The following is a 20,857-nucleotide window of genomic DNA, read 5'->3' on the forward strand; positions in this document are numbered from 1 at the left end:
GTCAAACTTTTTTTACTGACAAGATCAAAACCTCTAAACCAGTGGTTTAGATGAGGAAAGCATGGACTTTCTCATTTCTCATTCTGTGTCTAATGCTTAGCAAGTATTTTGTTTTGTCCCTAAGAATTTTGACGAAGCATAACCAATAAGATAAATAATATATTTAAATCCATTCAAGATAAATTGATAAGAATTCAAGGAATTGCATTTCTTGGTCAACATTTCTTGTATGGAAATAAAAGACCAATCCTTGCCCTGGATATTTTTAAAATTTTAAAAATTATTTATTTATTAGAGAGAGAGAAGGAGCAGGGGGAGGGGCAGAGAAAGAAGGAGAAGCAGACTCCCTGCTAAGCCAGGAGCTTGACATGGGCTTCAATCCCAGGACCTTGAGATCATGACCTGAGCTGAAGGCAGACACTTAACGAACTGAACCCCACAGGCGCCCCTCCCTGGAGATTTTTAAAAATCTAGTTCAGGAACACTGAGAGTCACAAAGCAAGATATGAATGCATGCCTGTGGGATAATAGAAATTCTTAATGAAGAAGCTCCTTACTTGATGTAGTAGCTTGGTTAACTTAAAAAAAATGCGTATACATTTCATTTTTATACATTTATGTGTAATTCTGGGTGACTTGATAACCAGTAAACCAATAGCGGAGAGAGTCGAACAGATCCTTCCAGAAAAGAAATGAACCTTGTCTGACCAGTCCTTTCAGCATTCCTATTGTATGTGATTTTAATAAGTCTTTTACTTATACCCATATATTACTTTGTAATCTATTCTTATATCCTTATGGCTCTTCACATGATAAAAAGCATATAGCAGGTGGGGCGCCTGGGTGGCTCAGTGGGTTAGGGCATCTGCCCTAACCCAGGTCATAATCCCAGGGCCCTGATCAGGTCATGATCCCAGGGTCCTGGGATCAAGCCCTGTATCGGTCTCTGCTCCACAGGGAGCCTGCTTCTTCCTGCCTCTCTGCCTAGTTGTGATTTCTCTCTGTCAAATAAATAAAATATTTTTTAAAAAAAGCATATAGCAGGTAATGTATTTTGAAAATGAAATTAAGGCTTTTCAAAAAGACCGTGCCAGGGGTGCCTGGGTGGCTCAGTGGGTTAAAGCCTCTGCCTTCGGCTCAGGTCATGATCCCAGGGTCCTGGGATCAAGCCCCACATCAGGCTCTCTGCTCAGCAGGAAGCCTGCTTCCTCCTCTCTCTCTGCCTGCCTCTCTGCCTACTTGAGATCTCTCTCTGTCAAATAAATAAATAAAATCTTTAAAAAAAAAAAAAAAAGACCGTGCCAGGAAAAGTGACCATTATTGAGATGACTGCATTTAATTCCTAGAGAAGATAACTGGATCAGATTCCCCCGTATTGAGGTTGATGGGTCATTCTTATTCTTGGGGTTCCCTTCCTTTTCCCCGAGCCCTGATATGGGGGCTGTGGGCATAAGCTTACAGTTAAAGTTCTTTGACAGCCATTACTTAGTGAGCACCTAGTGTGTGCAAGGCACTTACACAGGTGTTATTACTATTATTTTATTTACTTGTCATAGTACCTCTGTAGTGTTAGCATCCCCATTTTATAAATGAGGAAATTGAGACTCATAGAGGTTAAGAGTTTTGCCCAGATATCACACAGCTAGTAAGCAATGGAACTAGGATCCACATGCAGGTATATCTGACTCCAGGATAGAAGGTCTTAACCATTCTATGAAAATAGAGATACAGCATACCAAAATCTATGAGCTGTAGCAAAAGCAGGTCTAAGAGGGAAGTTTATGGCCATACAGGCCTACCTCAGAAAAAAAGAGAAATCCCAAATAATTTAGTTTTGTACCTGGAGGAACTAGAAAAACAAGCCTGAAGTTAGTAGAAGGAAGGAAATAATAAAGATCAGAACAGAAGTAAATGAAATAGAGACCAAAAGATAATAGAAAAGGTGAGTGAAACCAAGAAGAGCTTCTTTGAAATAAAACAAAATTGATAAACTTTTAGCTGGACTCACCAAGAAAAAAAAAAAGAGGGCTCAAATAAATAAAATCAGAAGTGAAAGAGAAGTTGCAACTGATATGACAGAACCACAAAGGATCTTAAGAGACTGCTGTGGACAAGTATACACCAATAGTATGGGTGACCTAGAAGAAATTCCTAGAAACTTACAATTTTCCAGGACAGAATCATGAAAAGATGTTCAGGAAATCTGAACAGACTGAGTCCTAGATTATTAGTAGGAAGAGCAAATCAGTAATCAAAAACGTCCCAACAAATAATGTATAGGACTAGGCAGCTTCACTGGTGAGTTCTGACAAACATTCAAAGAATACTTAACACCTGTCCTTTTCAAACTCTTTCAAAAATTGAAGAGGAGGGAAAGCTTCCAAGCTCATTTTATGAGGGCTTACTCTGATACCAACACCAGGCAAGGACACCCAAAAAAAGAATTACAGGCTAATATCCTTGATGAACATAGGTGTAAAAATCCTCAATAAAATATTAGCAAACTGAATTCAGCAGTACATTGAAAGAATCCTATACCATAATCAAGTGGAATTTATTCCAGTTAAAATCTGCAAACCAGTCAGTCTAATACACCACATTAACAGAGTGAAAGATTAAAATTCTATGATCATCTCAGAAGATGCAAAAAAAGCATTTGACAAAGTTTAACATTCATTTATGATAAAACCTCTCAACAAAACAGGTATAGAGGAAGCATACCCTCAACATAATAAAGCCCATATATGACAAACCCTCAGCTAATATAATACTCAATGGTGAAAAGCTCAAAGTTTTTCTTCTAAGACCAGGAACAAGGTAAGGATGCCTAATCTACCCATTTTTTTTTTTTAATCAGCATAGTATTGGAAGTCCTAGCTACAGCAATTAGGCAAGAGAAAGAAATAAAAGGCACAAAAATTGGAAAGGAATGAGTAAAGCTGTCACTATTTACAGATAACATGATTCTATATATAGAAAACCCAGAAGATTCCACAACAAAAACTGTTTGAATAAATGAATTCAGTGAAGTTACAGAATACAAAATTAATATACAAAAATCTGTTGCATTTCTGTACACTCATAATGAACTATCAGAAAGAGAAATCAAGAAAACAATTCCATTATGATCATATCAAAAATAATAAAATACCTAGGAATAAGTTTAACAAAGGAGGTGAAAGATCTGCACACACCGAAAATTATAAAACATTAATGAAAGAAATTGAAAAAGACACAAAGAAGGGCAAAGGTAGTCCATGCTCATGGATTGGGAGATTTAATATTTTTAAAATGCCCATACAACCCAAAGCAACCTATAGATTCAGTGAAATCCCTATCGAACTTCCAATGGCATTTTTCAGAGAACTAGGGTAATTCTAAAGTTTATGTGAAACTACCAAAACAAAAAGCAAAAATCGTGAGTAGCCAAAACAGTTTTAAGGAAGAAAAAGAAAGCCAGAGGTATCATACTCCCAGACTTCAAACTATACCACAAAGCTGTAGTAATTAAAACAGTATGGTACTGGAATCAAAACCAGACATACAGATCAGTGGAACAGAATAGAGAGCCCAGAAATAAACTTGTGCATGTATGGTGATCTGCGGCAAGGGAGGCAAGAATATATAATGGAGAAAGGACAACGTCTTCAATAAATGGTGCTGGGAAAACTGGACAGCTACATGCAAAAGAATGAAGCTGGACCAATATCTTATACCATATACAAAAATTAACTAAAAATGGAATAAAGACTTGAATATAACACCTGAAACCATAAAACTGCTAGAAGTAAACATAGGTGGTAAGTTCCTTAACATCAGTCTTAGTGATATTTTTTTTGATCTGACTCCAAAGGCAAGAGAAAAAAAGCAAAAATAAACAAATGGGACACATCAAAAGCTCCTGCACAGCAAAGGAAACCATTAACAAAACAAAAAGGCAGCCTATTGAATGGAAAAAGAAATCTGCAAATCATATATCTGATAAGGGGTTAATAGCCAAAATATATAAAGAACTCACTACAACTCAATAACAGCAAAAGTCCTTTTAAGTAATAAGCAGAAGATATGAATAGACATTTTTCAAAAGAAGGCATACACATGACCAGAAGACATAGAAAAAGATGCTGTCCATAACTAATCATCAGGGGATGCACATTACAACCATAATGAGTTGTCTCCTTACACCTGTCAGGGATCACTTTACACTTATCAGAATGGCTGTTACCAAAACCACAAGAAGTAACACATGTTGGCAAGGATGTGGGAAAAAAGGAAGCTTTATGCACTGTTGTGGAAATGTACATTGGTATGGCCACTGTGGAAGGTTCTTCAGAAAATTAAAAATAGAATTGCCATGTGATCCAGCCATTCTACTACTGGGCAGAAATGGAAACACTAATTCAAAAAGATATATACAACCCTATGTTCTTTGCAGCATTATTTACAATAGCCAAGATAGGGAAAACAACCTAAGTATCCATCAGAGGATGAATACATTAAGAAGATCATACACATACACACACACACACACACACACACACACACACACACGACTACTAGTCAGCCATAAAAAAACCAAAATCTTGAAAAGAATGAAATCTTGCCATTTGTGCAACATGAATGAACCTTAAGAGTATTGTGTGTGTGATAGAGAAATACAAATACCATATGATTTTATATATGTGGAATTTAAGAAACAAAACAAGAACAAACTAACCAAAACAAAACCCTGATTCATAGATACAGAGAACAGATTGGTGGTTGCCAGAGGGGAATGGAGAGTTGAGCAGACTGAAATGGGTGAAGGGGATCAAGAAGTATTACTTCCAGTTATAAAAGGAGTCATGGGATGTACTGTACAGCATGGGGAATATAGTAAATAATATTGTAGTAAGTTTGTATGGTGACAGATGGTAACTAGATTTACTGTGGTGATCATTTTGCAGTATATCTAAATGTCAAATCACTATGTTGTACACCTGAAACTAATTAATATTGTATGTCAACTGTACCTCAATTTAAAAAAAAGATGAACCTGGGTCATAAAGAGAAAATTAAATTGCATTCATTGTACTCAGTAGCTTTTCATCTGAAAAATAATTAAAACAAAACTGTTCCTAGTAGTTCATTTCTAAAACCAAGATAGAGTAGATGCAGAAAATCTGCAGACAGAGCGTTATTGTGGACATTACATGGAGGGAAATGAGGAACACCTGCCATCTACACTAAGCATGTAGCCATCTGTTTCTTTATGTATTTTGTATTTTCCAGTTTTAATTGTGCTCCACTAAATCAGACCCACAACCCATTCTCCCAATTTAAAGGCGAGGTGAGAACTCGTGGTGAGGCTGCAGATCCCTGACAATATTGCTGTGGTTGTCACAGCATGCGGCCGGAAGGGTATGCTTCCCTCCTGGTGGGCAGCTGTAGCTATGACAGAGAGTAAAGGCTTTTAAGAATGTGAGATTAGAGCAATTCAAGACTTTTAAGCTGGCTAATCAGAGGGCAGCAGACGATAACACTGTAAAGCCTAAGTGAATCCTATAAGATGGGAACCAAATAACACAGGAAAACCTGTGGGACCTACTGCACTTTTGCTCGCCCTCCCTCCTACCTTTTACTCTACCTTGCTTTCTCTTTTTGTCCGTGTGTGTGTGTGTGTGTGTGTGTGTGTGTGTGTGTGTGTGTTGTCTATTTTTTTTTCTTTTTTCCTTTTTTCACCTCCCGTTTCCTTTTCTTGCTTTTTTTTTCCCCTCTTCCTCTCCATCTTTCTTTGTATATATATACCTTTCTCTTTTTTGGTCCCTCCTTTCTTTCCTTTCCTTTTGTTCCATCCCTTAGTCCTTTCTTCTGTCCCCCATCAATTACCCATCATACCACATTTTGAAATGTATATTAAAATTAATGTTTTAATGTTTATATACATTGAGCACTAAGTAGCTTGTATTTATTATTCTAAAGGGGAAAAACATCCCCCAGTTATGGGACACTTTACCAATGGCTTACAATTGAAAATTTCCTTTTGGGTCACTGCCCTTCCTCCTTCCTTAACCTAACGGAATCATGTCCTTTGTTGTTGTTCTCTACCCTTAGGTTTGATAAATGGTCACTTTTTGGAATTCTGTTTTACATCCATCATTTTTTTTCTCATAATGGAAAACTAAAATTGTTACTTCATGTGAAGGAGAGGCTGTGGATAATTTTTTCAGAATTGGCTTTAGGATTCTAGTATTCTAAGTTTCCGAAATTCAGACATGCCACGTGTGCATTCTGTTCCAGAATCTCTGATGAGGAATGGCAGAATTTCCAGAGGATTGAAACCCCTTGTGAAAAACAGTTTTTTTTTAAATTTCAGACTAATGTATGTCTGATTTACTTTTCTTCACCTATCCAAACAGGGATTTTTAAAAAGATTTTATCTACTGATTGATTTAGAAAGAGAGTGCATGCAGGGGGAGAGGCTGAGGGAGAGGGAGAGAGAATCTCAAGCAGACTCGGCGCTGAGCAGGGAGCCCGACACAGAGCTCAATCTCTGGTCCCTGAGATCATGACCTGGGCCAAAATTAAGAGTTGGATGCTTAACCGACTGGGCCACCCAGGCGCCCCCTAAAAGGGATTTTTAATTTTGATTTTGTTTCCTTGTCCTGAAAAATGATGGCCTGGAATGTGAAGCCTTTCTCAGTTTGGTAACTTTCCACTGCTTAACTGATTAAAGTCATCGAAGTTTTAGAAAGTGATGGAATGAAGGAATGAGTGAGTAAATGGCTAGCTAGCTAGATTCATTTAAATCATTTCCGTTGCTTGCTCTGTTGTTTATGATGAGTCTTGTAACAGCTAAGATTTTGCCTCCTTTTGGCTGTTTTTTTTCCCCCTCATAGCTTCCAGGCATTGTCATAAACTTTGATTCTTTGATAGCTAAACTCTTAATTCCTTTTTTTAAATGTTCATTTTCATTAAAGTGCTATTTAACATTAGATATTAACTTTGACAGATGTTAATGCTGCTTCTCAATTAGGTAAAATATATTCTTGGTGAGGTGCCAATTTGAATTGAATATATTTGAATTTGGTATGTGAATTAAACTGTTGTTTAAACCTTACCCATCCATCACATGGGTGATGGAGCAGCTGGCTGGTTCTGTGTATAAGTGCGTTTCTTCCCCCCAGCAATATTTACTTATTTATTTATATTATTTTTAGAGGGGGAGGGGCAGTGGGAGAGGGAAGGAGAGAATCCCAAGCACACTCCTCACTGAGTACAAAGCCTGAAACGGGGTTCCGTCTTGTGGCCCTGAAATCATGACCTGAGCCAAAATAGAGAGTTGGACACTCAACTGATTGAGCCACCCAGGTGCCCCCTCTCCTTCAGCAATATTTAAACATTAGAAAATGGCTTCCTATTATAGCAAAGAGAACTTCATATGAATTTATTACAAGATCTCCTTGTTTGTCAGTTTCTTAGGCAGCATAGAGTATAAATTGCCAGACACTACTTTGGTATGAAATGTTTTCCATGGACAGTATTAATATTTTAAAATCCTTTTTGCTCCTACAGATTTCCAGTAGACAGGAAGTCTGGCTCTATTTACCCTTTGGCTACTAATGAATGCTATTAAATTATTATTTATCTTCTTTAGGCAGAGGCACTACAGGAATGAGATCAGAATTGCCAAGTGAGGTAAACATTTAATTTTAAAATTAAAAATAATACAAATCCATTCAAAAGTGGCAACTAAAGTGTGGATCCTAGAAGGTATTTTGGACTTGAGTCAGAGAACTAGGGTTGTGGCCCCACCTGCATCACTAACTTGCTGGGTCATTTCAAGCAAGTCACTTCCGGACTCTGGAGGCATGGTTCAGCTTCCCCATGGCATATTCTATATGATAAAGGAAGCAGGGCTGAGGGAGGCTGAAACCTTGTTTATCAGCTATCCACACCAGCCTAGCAGCTCTGAGGTCAGACTCCAGCTGCATTTTTTGTCTTTTTTTTTTTTTTTTAATAATCCCTTAAATCCTTGCTAGGCTTTCATTGCTAGTTCTTTCCCCCTAGGAATTTGCATTCAGAACTGTTGAGGGCTTCCTACGTTTGGGAATTTTTCTATGCTCATGAATTTAATGAAAAGTTACTTAGAGTTACAAAAAAAATTTCAGAATTAAATGTCTTGTTTGAATGACTGTTTCTGTAAAATCAGACTGTTTTCATCATGACTAATGTACCTTCACTATTTCAGTTTTGAACTTAATAACATTTGCGTCCTGATTGTCAGTTTCTCTTATTAGCCATGCTAGTATTCTCCCACTTACGCATTGTTCTCTTTTTTTATTTTTTTAAGCCCAGAATGATTGAGCAACAAGGCTCCATATCATGGGAGTTATATTTTAGGTACTTGAGAATCTCATTGATTTGAAATAGTTTGAATTGCACTAAGCTAAAATTTACCTTTTGTTGGCTTGCTAGGAAAAAAATTAAACAAAATAAACTTACCTCAGAGTGTTGAGAAAATAACCATATGGCAACTTCAGGATGTGTATTGTTTGACTGGAAAATGCTAGAGAGAGATTTTTATAGCTCTCTTTATTAAAGGAGGTCTAGCGCTCTGATTAAAAAGGCAGACAATAAGAAGGGCTGGTAAGGATATGGGGAAATTGGAACTCTCACACATTGCTGGTGGCAATGAAAGGTACAGCCACTGTGGGAAGCAGTTTGTTAGTTCCTGAAACAGTCAACCATAGAATCACCGTATGACCCAGCAATTCCATTCTTATGTATCTACACCCCAAAGAGACTAAAACCTCTGTCCACCCAGAGACTCATACATGCATGTTTATAGCAGCATTATTTATATTGTTTCCAAAAGTGGAAACAACCCAAATGTTTCTCAGTAGATCGAAGGATCCTAAAATGTGATAAAGCCACACAACTGAAATATGATTAGGCAGTTAAAAAGATGAGGTATGGATACATGCTACAGCATGGATGAAACCTCCAAAACATTCCGGTAAAAAGCCAGACACAGAAGGCCCCATATTGTAGGACTCTCCTAATATGAAATACTCCAGAGTAGGGAAGTCCATAAACAGAAAGTGGATTAACGCTTGCCAAGAGCTGGCAGGGAGCGAAGAGAGGAGCCTGGCTGCTAATGGGTATGGGGCTTCTTTTTGGTGTGACAAAATGTTTTCAGATTGGAGAGTGGCGATGCTTGTATAATTCTGTGAATATACTAAAAGCCGTTCAATTGGATACATTAATGGGTGAATTGTATTGGTTTGTGAATTCTGTCTCCATAAGCTATTATATGACAAAAACATTAGCAACTATATTATTCTAATTACTTGAAATTGGAAAAGTGTCTGTAAGTTACATTTTTTGCCAGGGGCTGAAAGGAAGGAAGAGTGGGGAGTTAGTATGGAATGGATGCTGTTTCAGTTGGGCAAGATGGTAAAAATTCTGGAGATGGATGCTGGTGATAGATGTACAACAAGAACGTGCTTATCCACACAGAGCTGTACACTTAAAAATAGTTAAAACTGTAAACTTTATGTTGCGTATATTTTACCATGATAGAAAATCTACAATTCTAAGAAAATCACATTTTACATTATTCAAGTGTATAAGGCTTCCTTCTCTCTCTTTCTTTTTAGCAAGAAGATGGAAAGTGTGATCAGCCTTTTGGTTTTTATGCATGAGATTCTTTTGTCTTAGTTTCAGTTCAGCGGCTGGAAGTTCTTTTGTTTCTGTTCAGTATTTGTGTTTGTTAGGAGAGAGGGTATTGGTTATACATACACATATAGGTCTTTATCTTGGCTTTGAGGGAGAACTTGAAAATGCTTTATGAAAATTTATTTGCCAACAGGAAAATAAAAGAGGCCAAACTGTAGGAAAATGTATGTCGTTAAATTATAAAATAGTGAGGGGGGTAGGGATGGGTGGCTGGGTGATGGACATTGGGGAGGGTATGTGATATGGTGAGTGCTGTGAAATGTGTAAGCCTAATGATTCACAGACCTGTACCCCTGGGGAAATAATATATTATATGTTAATAAAAATAATAAAAAAGGGTTGGATGCTCAAAAAATTATAAAACAGTGAAATGCTATTCTCAGAGTATAAATTGTCACAGATGTCCTGATTTTCTTGGTTAATCTTGGCTCCTTGAATGGGAAAAAAACATTATAGCATATATAGAACATATCTGTCTATAAGCATTTTCCTTTGTGTAGTAGGATAGAGCAAGCACCCAAATGCATTGAAAACACTCACAAACACAGGGGTTACATTTGTACAATAAAATAAGTGTTTCAGAATCTAAAGGAAGAGATGGAAAAATGGAGAAAAAAAAAAGAAACTCCAGCAATGAGGAAGTCACTGAAAAAGGAATTAAATGATTTCTAAAGGCCATGGAACATTGTTAAAACTCGAGCAGTTTGTTGGCACTAAGTTTGTAATTTCTACTGATTAATCTATGAAAATAGTTTCTAAGCCTGGCTGCTATATAGCACATTTGAATTTGAATATCCATGGCACAAATGCCAGAAATGCCATTAGTATAAAGTGTAATCAGAGGTATGTTTGTTTTTCTTGACCAGGAACTGGTTTCTTTGAAAAGTATAGGAAACACACAGTGCCTCTGTGTGTGAGTGTGTGTATGTCTGCGTATTTTCTGTCTCTTCTTCTATTGCAGGAAGAATTATGGTCTTCCAACATCTTTGTCCTTTATAGTAAGGGTTTTTCTAGAATTTTGCACTGTAGTATATTACCCTTGATTATAGGATCCAGTCAGAGTTGATGTACTCAGAAATCCATTGATGTGATTAATGGTCTCCTAATCATACTTTTATTGCCTAGATTAGCCCAATTTCCTGTACTTTCACAATTTTTGAGTCATATGTTGAATTATCCTTTATAGGGGGCCTGAAATCCTTGTATTTTTAGTCTGTAATTTGCATGATTATTTTAATTTTCTTTGATTTCCTTTGCTTGAAGAAAATGAAATTTTGATCTTTTTTGAACTCTTTGAGTGCTGTTCTATGGTAATGGACAACCTAATATGAACTTTTTTTTAACTATATACATATTTTTTCCCATCAGCCCTAGATCTAGAAGTCTTCCTACAAATTTCCACTAGTCTAGGTTTTATTCTTCTCAAAAAGTAAGTAAAAAATAGTCTCAGATTCTACAAGTAATAGGGAAGTACACCAGGAAATGACTGTACAGGAAATGTAATTGATGATTCGCTCTTTACAATTGGTTACAAGATTGGCTAATAAACAGTCTATTGAATGAAAAAAAAATGACTTCTAAAATCTTTGGGGGCCTTTAAATACATTTGAATTTTTTTTTGATCTCTTACCTTTTTCAAATGTCTGCATTTGAAATTCAGACTTTCTCATATCTAGTGGTTGCTTTAATATTTGCTTTGTTTTCAACAGTGCCCTTAAAGATAGCCGTTTCCCCCCAATGACAAGGGATGAGTTGCCACGGCTGTTCTGCTCAGTGTCTCTGCTCACTAACTTTGAAGATGTCTGTGATTATTTGGACTGGGAGGTAAGACTATAGAAATTTTTGACAGAAAAATGAAGGTAACTCCTGAGTAAATGTTAAAAAGTAGGCCCAGGAAACAACTCTTTCAGCCCATTCTTTATTATAGTGGAGGTGGAGAGGAAGGTGAATAAAGAAACCTCACATTTGATCAGTGAGATATCAGTGAAGGAGTTGTTTTGTTTTGTTTTTAAGGCAAAGCGCCATGTGTTGCTTTAATCCCCAAACTGAATTTGCTGTTTATTTTTGTCCTTTTACTTTACCACAGCACCCATAAAAGCTGTTAATAAGTAGTGAAAAGGACTGATTGGAATTTATTTTTCCTCTTATTTCCATTCTAATGTACTTCGGTGTAACTGCCACCCAGCAGTTAGGTGCTCAGAGGAAACTTCTCAGAAGGAAGGAGCCAAAGAGTGAGGATAATATGCCAGTTGGGGAAATCAGCATGTGGATACAGAACAGGGTGTCCATTAACTGCAGTTAAATCATGTTAATTCATTCTTGGCTACCTTACTTTATGCACTTAAACCCGCTAACAAACAATATTAAGGTTGTATCTCGGTGATCTCTGAGCATTGTCATGATTGAAGTAGCCTAGATTAGTCTTATTTTTTATTCTTTAGTGTGTGGTGTTGGGTTTTTAAGGAAGTTCAGAGAGGTTCTCAACAAACAAATCAGCATGATTTGTTTTGCTTGTTGCTGGGAGATAGTCGAGTGTATGTCTATGAAATTTCACACACAATTGTGCATACATTATTGAATGCCTGCTGGGTTCAAGGCACTGGGCTACATACACAAGAGTCCTAAAATCTGGTCCCCGCCATAAAGCATCTTTCAGTCTAATGGCAGAGAAAAGAAGTATGTACCAAGCATAAAGGAAGAAGTACTACAAGAATGAAACAATGGGAATTCAGTAATGCGCTTAGCATTCTCTCGCATAAACACTCATAAATGACATGACTATATCTTTATGCTATAACATGTTTTAATTCTACTGACTTTTTAGAATGACCATGTCCCATGGTAACTGAGATATTCTGCCTTGTGGACAGATCACTGTCCTGATAATTAATTGGACTTGAATTTTAATTTGCGATTTGCTCATGAGACTTTGTGAGACTTTGGACATCTTATTCCACTGCCATTCAGTTCTCCACATACAGAATAAGACATTTCTAAGGTTCTTAACCTTCATTGGAAAAAATCCCTATGATATAAATTATTGTTGTTAGGCCAAAGCTTTAAAAAAAACACATTCTGCCCAGAGTAGGATAAAAGACTTCTTCTGAGTTTTGGAATACATAGGGTTTTTTGGAGTATTATCAGAATATGAAAACATTCAGGGAAGTTTTGTAATGGGAAAAATAAAATTAATTGATAGTGTTGAACCTAGCAAAGTTGGATTGGGTAAAAATTTTCACAGAATTAAAAATCCTGATTGCTTTCTATAAGTTCATTGTTCCTATTTGAATTTTTCTTAAAATCTACCCATGTCATAGAAACATTCCTCAATACTTTATTTTTAAATGATCCCAAATTATATCCCTTACTTATTAACCAGTATTAAAATTTGAGTGGTTCTTTTAATGTTTTAAGGCCAGTGCTTCCTCTTCTCTAGCTAGAATTTTATTTCTGCTTTCTGAATTGCAGAGTGCCTGGGGGGTGGGGTCATAACAGGGTAAAGCCTGAAATCTAGAGATTACCAAGCTACAAAAACACGCCTACTCTTGCTTGCCACCACTGAGTTGGAAGTACAGTTGTGTGTGTTGGGGCGGGGGGGGGCGTTGCACATGCAAACATGTGAGCATGTTTGACATGTAAATGAATGTATATTTCATAAATATGCATGCATGTATTTGGAGGGAAGGAAAAATTGGAGGATTCTATAGTAGTTCAATAAATATGAGCAAGCACAGAGTATACCACCATCATCTTGCTTGAAGCCCACTTCAAGCACTGTCTACAGCTAAAATTAACCCTCATACATTGTATATTGTATATTTAATACATTCCTCGAGGCTTAAATATTGGTGTCTATTTAGTGATGCTTTCCGATTAAAATAACAACAACAAAAATAAATATATTTTTGTGCTTTTAACATACAAGTGTTTGAAAGTGAATTTTAGGTCCTGCTAGAATGGCTATGCTAAGAGGGAAAGACTGTCCTTTTCAGTTAGTTTGTCATGGTTGTAAGTGTTTAGCATAAGAGAATTTGTTCCCAAAGAGTAAGAGTGAAAATTGCATTTTATTAAGTACAAGAATGTGACTTGGACTTTAAAAAATTACCATAGTCAGTTCTTACAAGTGGAATGGTATTATCATGTGGGGATGATGTCATAAGGGTCATCCTTAATAGTTCTGAAAAAGCACTGGTTACTTGAAACACAGAATGCCAAAGTAGAATTCAAAACATTCTTTTAAAGTATATGTCAAGGCATTTCTGCTCCTAGGTATATACCCCAAAGAAATGAAAACAGATATTGAAACAAAAACCTGTACACAATGTTCATAGCAGCGCTATTCATAATAGCCAAAAGGTAGAAATAACCCAAATGTCTATCAACAGATAAATGGATAAACCAAATTCGGGATATCTGTACAATGGAATATTAATCAGCCATAGAAAGAAATGAAGTAGTGACATGGATGAACCTTGAAAACATTATGCTAAGTGAAAGAAGCCAAGCACAAAAGGCCACATACTGTATGATTCTGTTTATATGAAATATGCAGAATGCGTGTATTCACAGAGATAGACTGTGTTAGTGGTAGCCAGGGGTTGGGGGAGGGGCTGAATGAGAAGTGACAGCTTTTAATGGGTCCAGGGTTTCCATTCAGGGTAATGAAAAAATTATGGAACTGGATGTTGTATGGCACTGCAAATGTACTTGATGCCACTGAATTGTACACTTTCAAAGCATTTTTACATGATGTATATTTTATCACATAAAAAGGCATATATGCATCTGCATGTATATTTAAACCTATTGTCCATAATAGTATGGTAATTCTAATTTATTGAAGAAGAAAACTTTGAAAATTAAAAAAATTATAAAGAAAGGCAAGCCATTTGTAATTACACTGTTCTGAGATAACCACTGTTAACATTTTGGAATATTCCTTTAAATTATTTTTCTGTGTCTTTGTATCAATAAATATGCCTATTTGTTCATGTAACGGAGATCATATTGAATATATAGTCATTATTAAAAAGGATTGTGGAAAAGTCTTTGTTTATGGTTTACCTTTATCAGTTAATTATTCATATTGCAAATTTCCTTTATGAGGGGGGGTCCAGTCTATATCATGAAAGGATACATTTCACTTTGAGAAATTTCAGGCTAACAAATAGGTACAACTTTTCTTCTAAGAATGAAATACCCTATTCACCATAAGTTAAGTCTAAATTTAACCTGAAATGTACAGCGCTCTATATGTTGATGCCACAGGGGAAACAGGAGATGATGACAGAATTTTAATAGAGAATTTTTAAGGCAGAGATCAGTAACGGGTATGTTTGATATTAACAGAAGCCTCTCACCTAGGGCTTTTCTGGTAGAAGTACCGTTTGAGAGTTGACCCCCACTGGTGAAGCGTGTTACTGCAATAGAATTCCTAATTAAAGAGGCGAAAATGCCCAGATCAAAGCAGAAGAGAGCAAAGTCTAGAAGTCCCAAAGCATAGAGGTGAGTCACTTTGGTAACAAGAGAGACATCCCTGTGGTCATGAAGATGAGGGACGTGACCAGTGGTCATAGCCACTTAATTTTCAAATGATCAGGAAACAAGTGAACCACCACAGGGCTGGCTACTGTCTTTCTCTTTTCCTCAAGGTTTTTAACTGATCCTGTCTGGGACCTCTCTTTTGGTAACATGTCTCTGTTTGTAGAGTGGAAGTTAATAGGAAGGTAGGATTTATAGCAATCAGACTTTAATTTAGAGGCTAGAATGCTTCTCTTTGATAACATGAGGAACGTCTGATAAATGGTTTCACAAGTGGATGTAATTGGTTTCATTTCAAGATTGAATTGGCAGAATGATCAGTAATGCCTCCATGTTATATTTCCTCAACATAAGAATCATAACATGTAAGATGAGCGTCTATGGGTAGCCTCTCAAGGTAGTGATTAAAAACAGCAAAACCATCCACAAAGACCACACCAACAAATTGCAACACCCGCCCCGCCCTCCTAAGAATTGCTCATCATTGCCCCCATCATGATCTACTTCTTGCCCTGGTAGGTATGAGAAGGATGAAGAGTTGAATGATTTGGAGGAGAAAAAAATTCATTAAGTGGTAAATTGAGATATCTACCTGCCAGGCTAAAATGGTTGTTAGATGAGGAAAATTGTACCGCCCGGGTGACATCGGAAGTGATCTGCCTTGTGTCTGGACACTAAAATTATGACCGTGGTTAGGTGTTCTTCTGTCGACAGCATTCTCTTAATTCCATATGACAGGATGATGGACAGGCATGGTGCTTCAGAAAGAAAGAAAAGCTCTTGCAGTGTGTAGAATCCCTCTCAAATAATCTATAGGCTAGAATTGGTGTAGTCACATGATTTGGGAGTCACGTTTGTTTTTCAAGATGTGAAAGGATTTAAAACCAAGGACATTACAACAGTCGGAGTTTGACCTGAAGGGTGATGCTAGATGTGTTACCTCGTGACTGCTCATTTGCAAGATGATATAAATGAGTAAGCTTTTTGCTTGTTGAGGAACTTGTATACAGCCAGTATACAACCTGTGATCTTACAGGGGGAGCTCACATTGCAGTCTACTGCCTAGAAGACAAAGTATTTTCAAAATTGTCATCGGGGATCTCCTATTTCTGTGCTTTAGAGAACAGATCATTTTGGAGGCATGAGGAAGATACATTTTCTGTAATCGGAAGTAGACCATTAGATCATGTTTTAGTAGATCGGTAACATTTTTCACGAGCCATAAGGCACTTTTAGTTCTATCTAGCTCCCTGGATCACTGCTATCTCAACTGTGTATACAGCTGTCACTTGGGGAGTGCATCGTGGCCCTAAGACAGACTGTTCCTTTCTAGCACCCAACACTTGAAATCAACCCATGCTGGGTGGGGCGGGCCAGCATGATTCTTATATGATATCAAAAACCTATCCCTGGACTACAGAGCTAGACCCCAAGCCCCTAGTCTAGCTTTGTCCCTAATGTACCCAAGCATCTGTCATTGTCCATGAGCTTGTTCAACTCTCAGTACTCGGGGGTGCTGCACACACTTTAAAAAGCACACCTCTTGAGTGAGCACAGGTCCATTTCTGACATGTTCGGTTGCAGTTAATAATAGTGCACTTTTGTAACAACCTTCAGGAGCGTAAATAGATGAGATGAGTAAATTGACTACTGTCATTATCTCTCATATATTTTAGAAGGTCATGATCTCCTTCTTACCCCTTCAAGGTTTACATTTTTCTAGCTCCTCTCAATGTACCACTGAAAACAGTTTCCATTCAGACACAGATGTTTAGCATGACTCACCCAGTGAAATGACTTCTTGTCGTATATGTTCTGTCCACCGCCCCCTTCATGATTTTTCCCTATGCTATACACCATGCTTTGCTTCTCTTTTAAGATTCCCACCTTTGGGGCACCTGGGTGGCTCAGTCAGTTATGCGGCTGCCTTCGGCTCAGGTCATGATTGCGGGGTCCTAGGATTGAGCCCCACGTCAGGCTCCCCCAGGAGTCTGCTTCTCTATCTCCCTCTGCCACTCCCCACTGCTCATGCTCTCTCTCTTGCTCTCATTCTTTCTCTCAAATAAATCTTAAAAAAAAAAAAGATTCTGACCTTTGGGAAAAAAAAAAACATATACGGGGCTGCGGAGGCTTTGTATATCTAGGAAAATGCTTTTCATGGTATTTTCTGAAGGACCCTGAGATTTTTGTATAAGATATCGCTATTGTTACAATAATTTAGTCTTTGTTCTGGTGCTCTATTTAGAAATTTTTTTTTTCAAGTACTGTGGAACATTGGAGAAAGGAGTACTTCAAGCTTCCTGACCATCTAGTAAGAATTTGCTGTGAATCAACACTTCAGTGTATTAGAAACCTAGTGAGAAAGCAAGCTGAACAACGTGAAGTAACTTCTAGAAGGTGATTTAACACATGGAAATTTCCATTAGCTTTTGGTACTGTTGGTAAAATGGGCTTGCACAGTATGTTCTCCAGCCTCCTCCAATTGCTTCCTGCTTTTCTCCCACCATGTTGTTTCGTTGACGGGGGCAGCATTTCCCTGCTTCTTCCGCCAAATCCACAGACCCTTCCAGCCCTTTCCCTAGTAGTTGTATTATACTCTGCTCTTTCCTGGGTCTCTGTTTCCTCACCAGGACGTTGGAGAAGTTGGACTATATAATACCCATGGTCTCTTTGGAGGCTGACACAGTGTGATTCTGTGACTCCCCCCTTTTTAAAATGGCTTCTGTTTCATTTTACTTCCTGAGAACAAATCACCACTAACCACTAAGATGTCATAAGACGTCCCTAACTTTTAAAATAGCAAGGTGGCAACCAAGGTGAAAAACAGTCCAATTTTTGAAATTTGACATCCCATCTTTCCTTTCCACCAAAGAATTCTCTTCAGGGGGGTACCTGGCTGGCTCAGTGGGTTAAAGCCTCTGCCTTTGGCTCAGGTTATGATCCCAGCATCCTGGGATGGAGCCCTGCATTGGGCTCTCTGCTCAGTGGGGAGCCTGCTTCCTCCTCTCTCTCTGCCTGCCTCCCTACCACTTTGGAAAAAATTTTAAAAAAAAAAAAAAAGAATTCTCTTCAGGAAGACAAAATATTCTTAACAGCCAATGCCTTGTTCTATTACTGCATCATCCCCTGGTTTAAGTCAACATTATATGTATAAATCTAAATTAAGCTATTAGGGAGTGACTGTTCACTTGACAAAGATAGTTTGCTTCGCAGAAGTACTCACTCTAGGATTTCTTTACTACCTTCCTGGTGACTTCAAAATTAATCCATTTACACAAATGCAACACATATGTAATCTTTTAGGAACAAATCTCTTTGTAGATGGAGCAAAACTACATTGAGCTAGATACTCATGTATAGTTTAACCCATATAACATTCTCCTATTTCTTATCAGACAAACAACATTATTTCACCTTGAATATGTTGGCCAAGAGGTGCCCCCCGCAACCTTTGAAAAGCAAACTGATTCCCGTGTCTAGGTTTTAAGAACACTTCCTAACTTGGGTTTGTGTGTAAATTCACTCCCTTCCTCATCCCCTTAAAAAATGGTAGGAATGCATTTTTCTAACTTTTGATGAAAAGCAGGCTTTTTATTTAAAGGTCACCTGTGTTGCCTGAACTTTCCTTGGAAAGCTTCAGGATGTTCAGATTTTAAGGAATGCTCATTATAATTAATCATTACAGAGAATTGAGGGGTTTTTTTTTTCCTTAATTGCACACTGAGCTATCACTTGTTCTCTGCAAAACCTCAGCTAAGAACAGTCTCTTTCCTTGCACATGATACATAAACATGTTTGGCTTCCTAGTCTTTCAAAGCACTTCATCATTAGCTGTGCTTTATTTTTAAAATCTTAACTAATTCTTTAAAAGTTCATAAGGGGTGATTATTAGCTAGTTTAGGTATCATAGAGCTGTGTGTCTGCTATTAGTTAAAGTAAATGTTATCAGATTGTTGTTTGGTGGCCTTTGTGAAATAAATTGGCAGGCTTGTGTTCCTGATAGACAAGATGTCTGAGTCTCCTACATGAATCAAATTTGGCACTAATTGGCCCTTTGGTAAGCTCTGCAAAAGGCAAGAATTGGCCCATGGAGATTGAACTAATTTCTAAAGCAAAAGGTGACCCATTTGCAGGGATTTGAGAGAAGAGCAGTACATATGCATTTGGGTCTAGGAGGTCTTTGAGGTCATTGTCACAAAATAACAATAGAAAAAATAACTTCCGCTGACACAGACGATGAAGCAGTTTTCGGAGTAGAATATATTAAAAGGTGACTTGTGCTCAAGTGGTGGCTTTGTACTCGGTTACCCTGTTACCGTCTTTGACTTATTTTTCCATTATTCCTTCTGTTTCTGGAAGCATCTCACTCAAAGGAGATTTGAAAGTGAGGACCGCTATAGACACCGGTCAGATAACAGACTCAAAACAACCCAACAGGATAGTCCTTGGTGTTGTCCTAGTTGGCTCAGGAGATTATTTTTTAAGGCACTAAGCAAGAGTTATTTCTGGGTGGTCCTAGGATGGCAGGCCATCTTTATTTTCCCCTTTGTACTTTTCTAAAGAGATTTTTGTGTGTGTGTGCAGTAATATGCATGTACTATTTTTCCAAACGGGAAAAAAATATGCATGTTTGTGGTTGGTGAGGTTGACAGAAGTAAAAATTACTGAGCCCAAAAAGTGATTTTTGACAATGTTATTCTTTAAATGTATTATTTGGTGAGATTCTGAAGTGTTAAGTGCTAACAATTGTTAAGTGTTCATTGTTAATCAGATGGGCACCTTCCAAACTTCAGACTTAGGAAATTGGTGGGTGGGTTGAGGTGGTGTAAATTCCCAATTTTGAGGATTTGATGGGCAGATCTGGACAATATGTTGTCTACTTTTTTATTTTTTTTTTATTTTTGGTAGGATTGCGATTGAGGGAAGTGATTCATTAGGATCTGTACAAATTGTCATCAGCCTTTATGACTAAAATCTTAATTTTTCTTGCCCCAAAAAGAATTATTCAAGAGGATAAACTTGGAGCAGGCCCAAGTTTGGAATATTTTCCTCTTTTATGGTGAATTTGTTTTCACTGGGAGAAGAGTCAGCGTCTTCAGAAGGCCGAGTTGGGGGTGGGCAGAACGTTCTGTGGGGCTATGAGGGAGAAAGTGGAACGTGTCGCATTGTGGCTTTGGGGCTTCTAGGAGAAATACCACATATGGCTGTTTCCTCCCAAGAATATAAGAAACTCCAGACTCTGGGTCAGACCCATGGGCTGTCCAATGCAGTGTTTGTTTCTGTCTGTGGTACCATGGGCTGTTTTGTGAAAGAGCATGTGTATCTTCTATGATGCCAGCCTCTAAAGGTTAGAGGGTGTGCCAAATATCCTGAGCTCCTCTCATTAGGAACAGAGTCCTTTTATTCAGTTCAGTGGAACTGGCATATTGAGTCTGGCAGGTCAGTCTTATGTGAATGACCAGTGACTGGCTACTTTGTTAATTGCAAAGCATATCTTGCCAAATGATAACAAAGACATGTCAAACCACTTTCGATTCCTTGACTTCCTGATATACATGTGCATACACACACACACCACACACACACGAAAATTCAA

The 20,857-nt window shown here is 37.7% G+C and overlaps 1 protein-coding gene across 2 annotated transcripts in view; it reads left to right on the top strand.

Annotated features, from left to right (window-relative positions):
• The window catches only part of AMMECR1 (AMMECR nuclear protein 1), a 114,204-nt gene that overhangs the window by 80,325 nt on the left and 13,022 nt on the right, over positions 1–20,857 (top strand). For both annotated transcript variants that reach the window (XM_059384883.1, XM_059384884.1), the window contains one exon: positions 11,430–11,544. In XM_059384883.1, the coding sequence (XP_059240866.1) occupies positions 11,430–11,544 (115 nt within the window). The remainder of the gene's footprint in view (positions 1–11,429; positions 11,545–20,857) is intronic.

Source organism: Mustela nigripes, chromosome X, assembly GCF_022355385.1.
Source record: "Mustela nigripes isolate SB6536 chromosome X, MUSNIG.SB6536, whole genome shotgun sequence".
In the NCBI taxonomy this organism is placed as follows: domain Eukaryota; kingdom Metazoa; phylum Chordata; class Mammalia; order Carnivora; family Mustelidae; genus Mustela; species Mustela nigripes.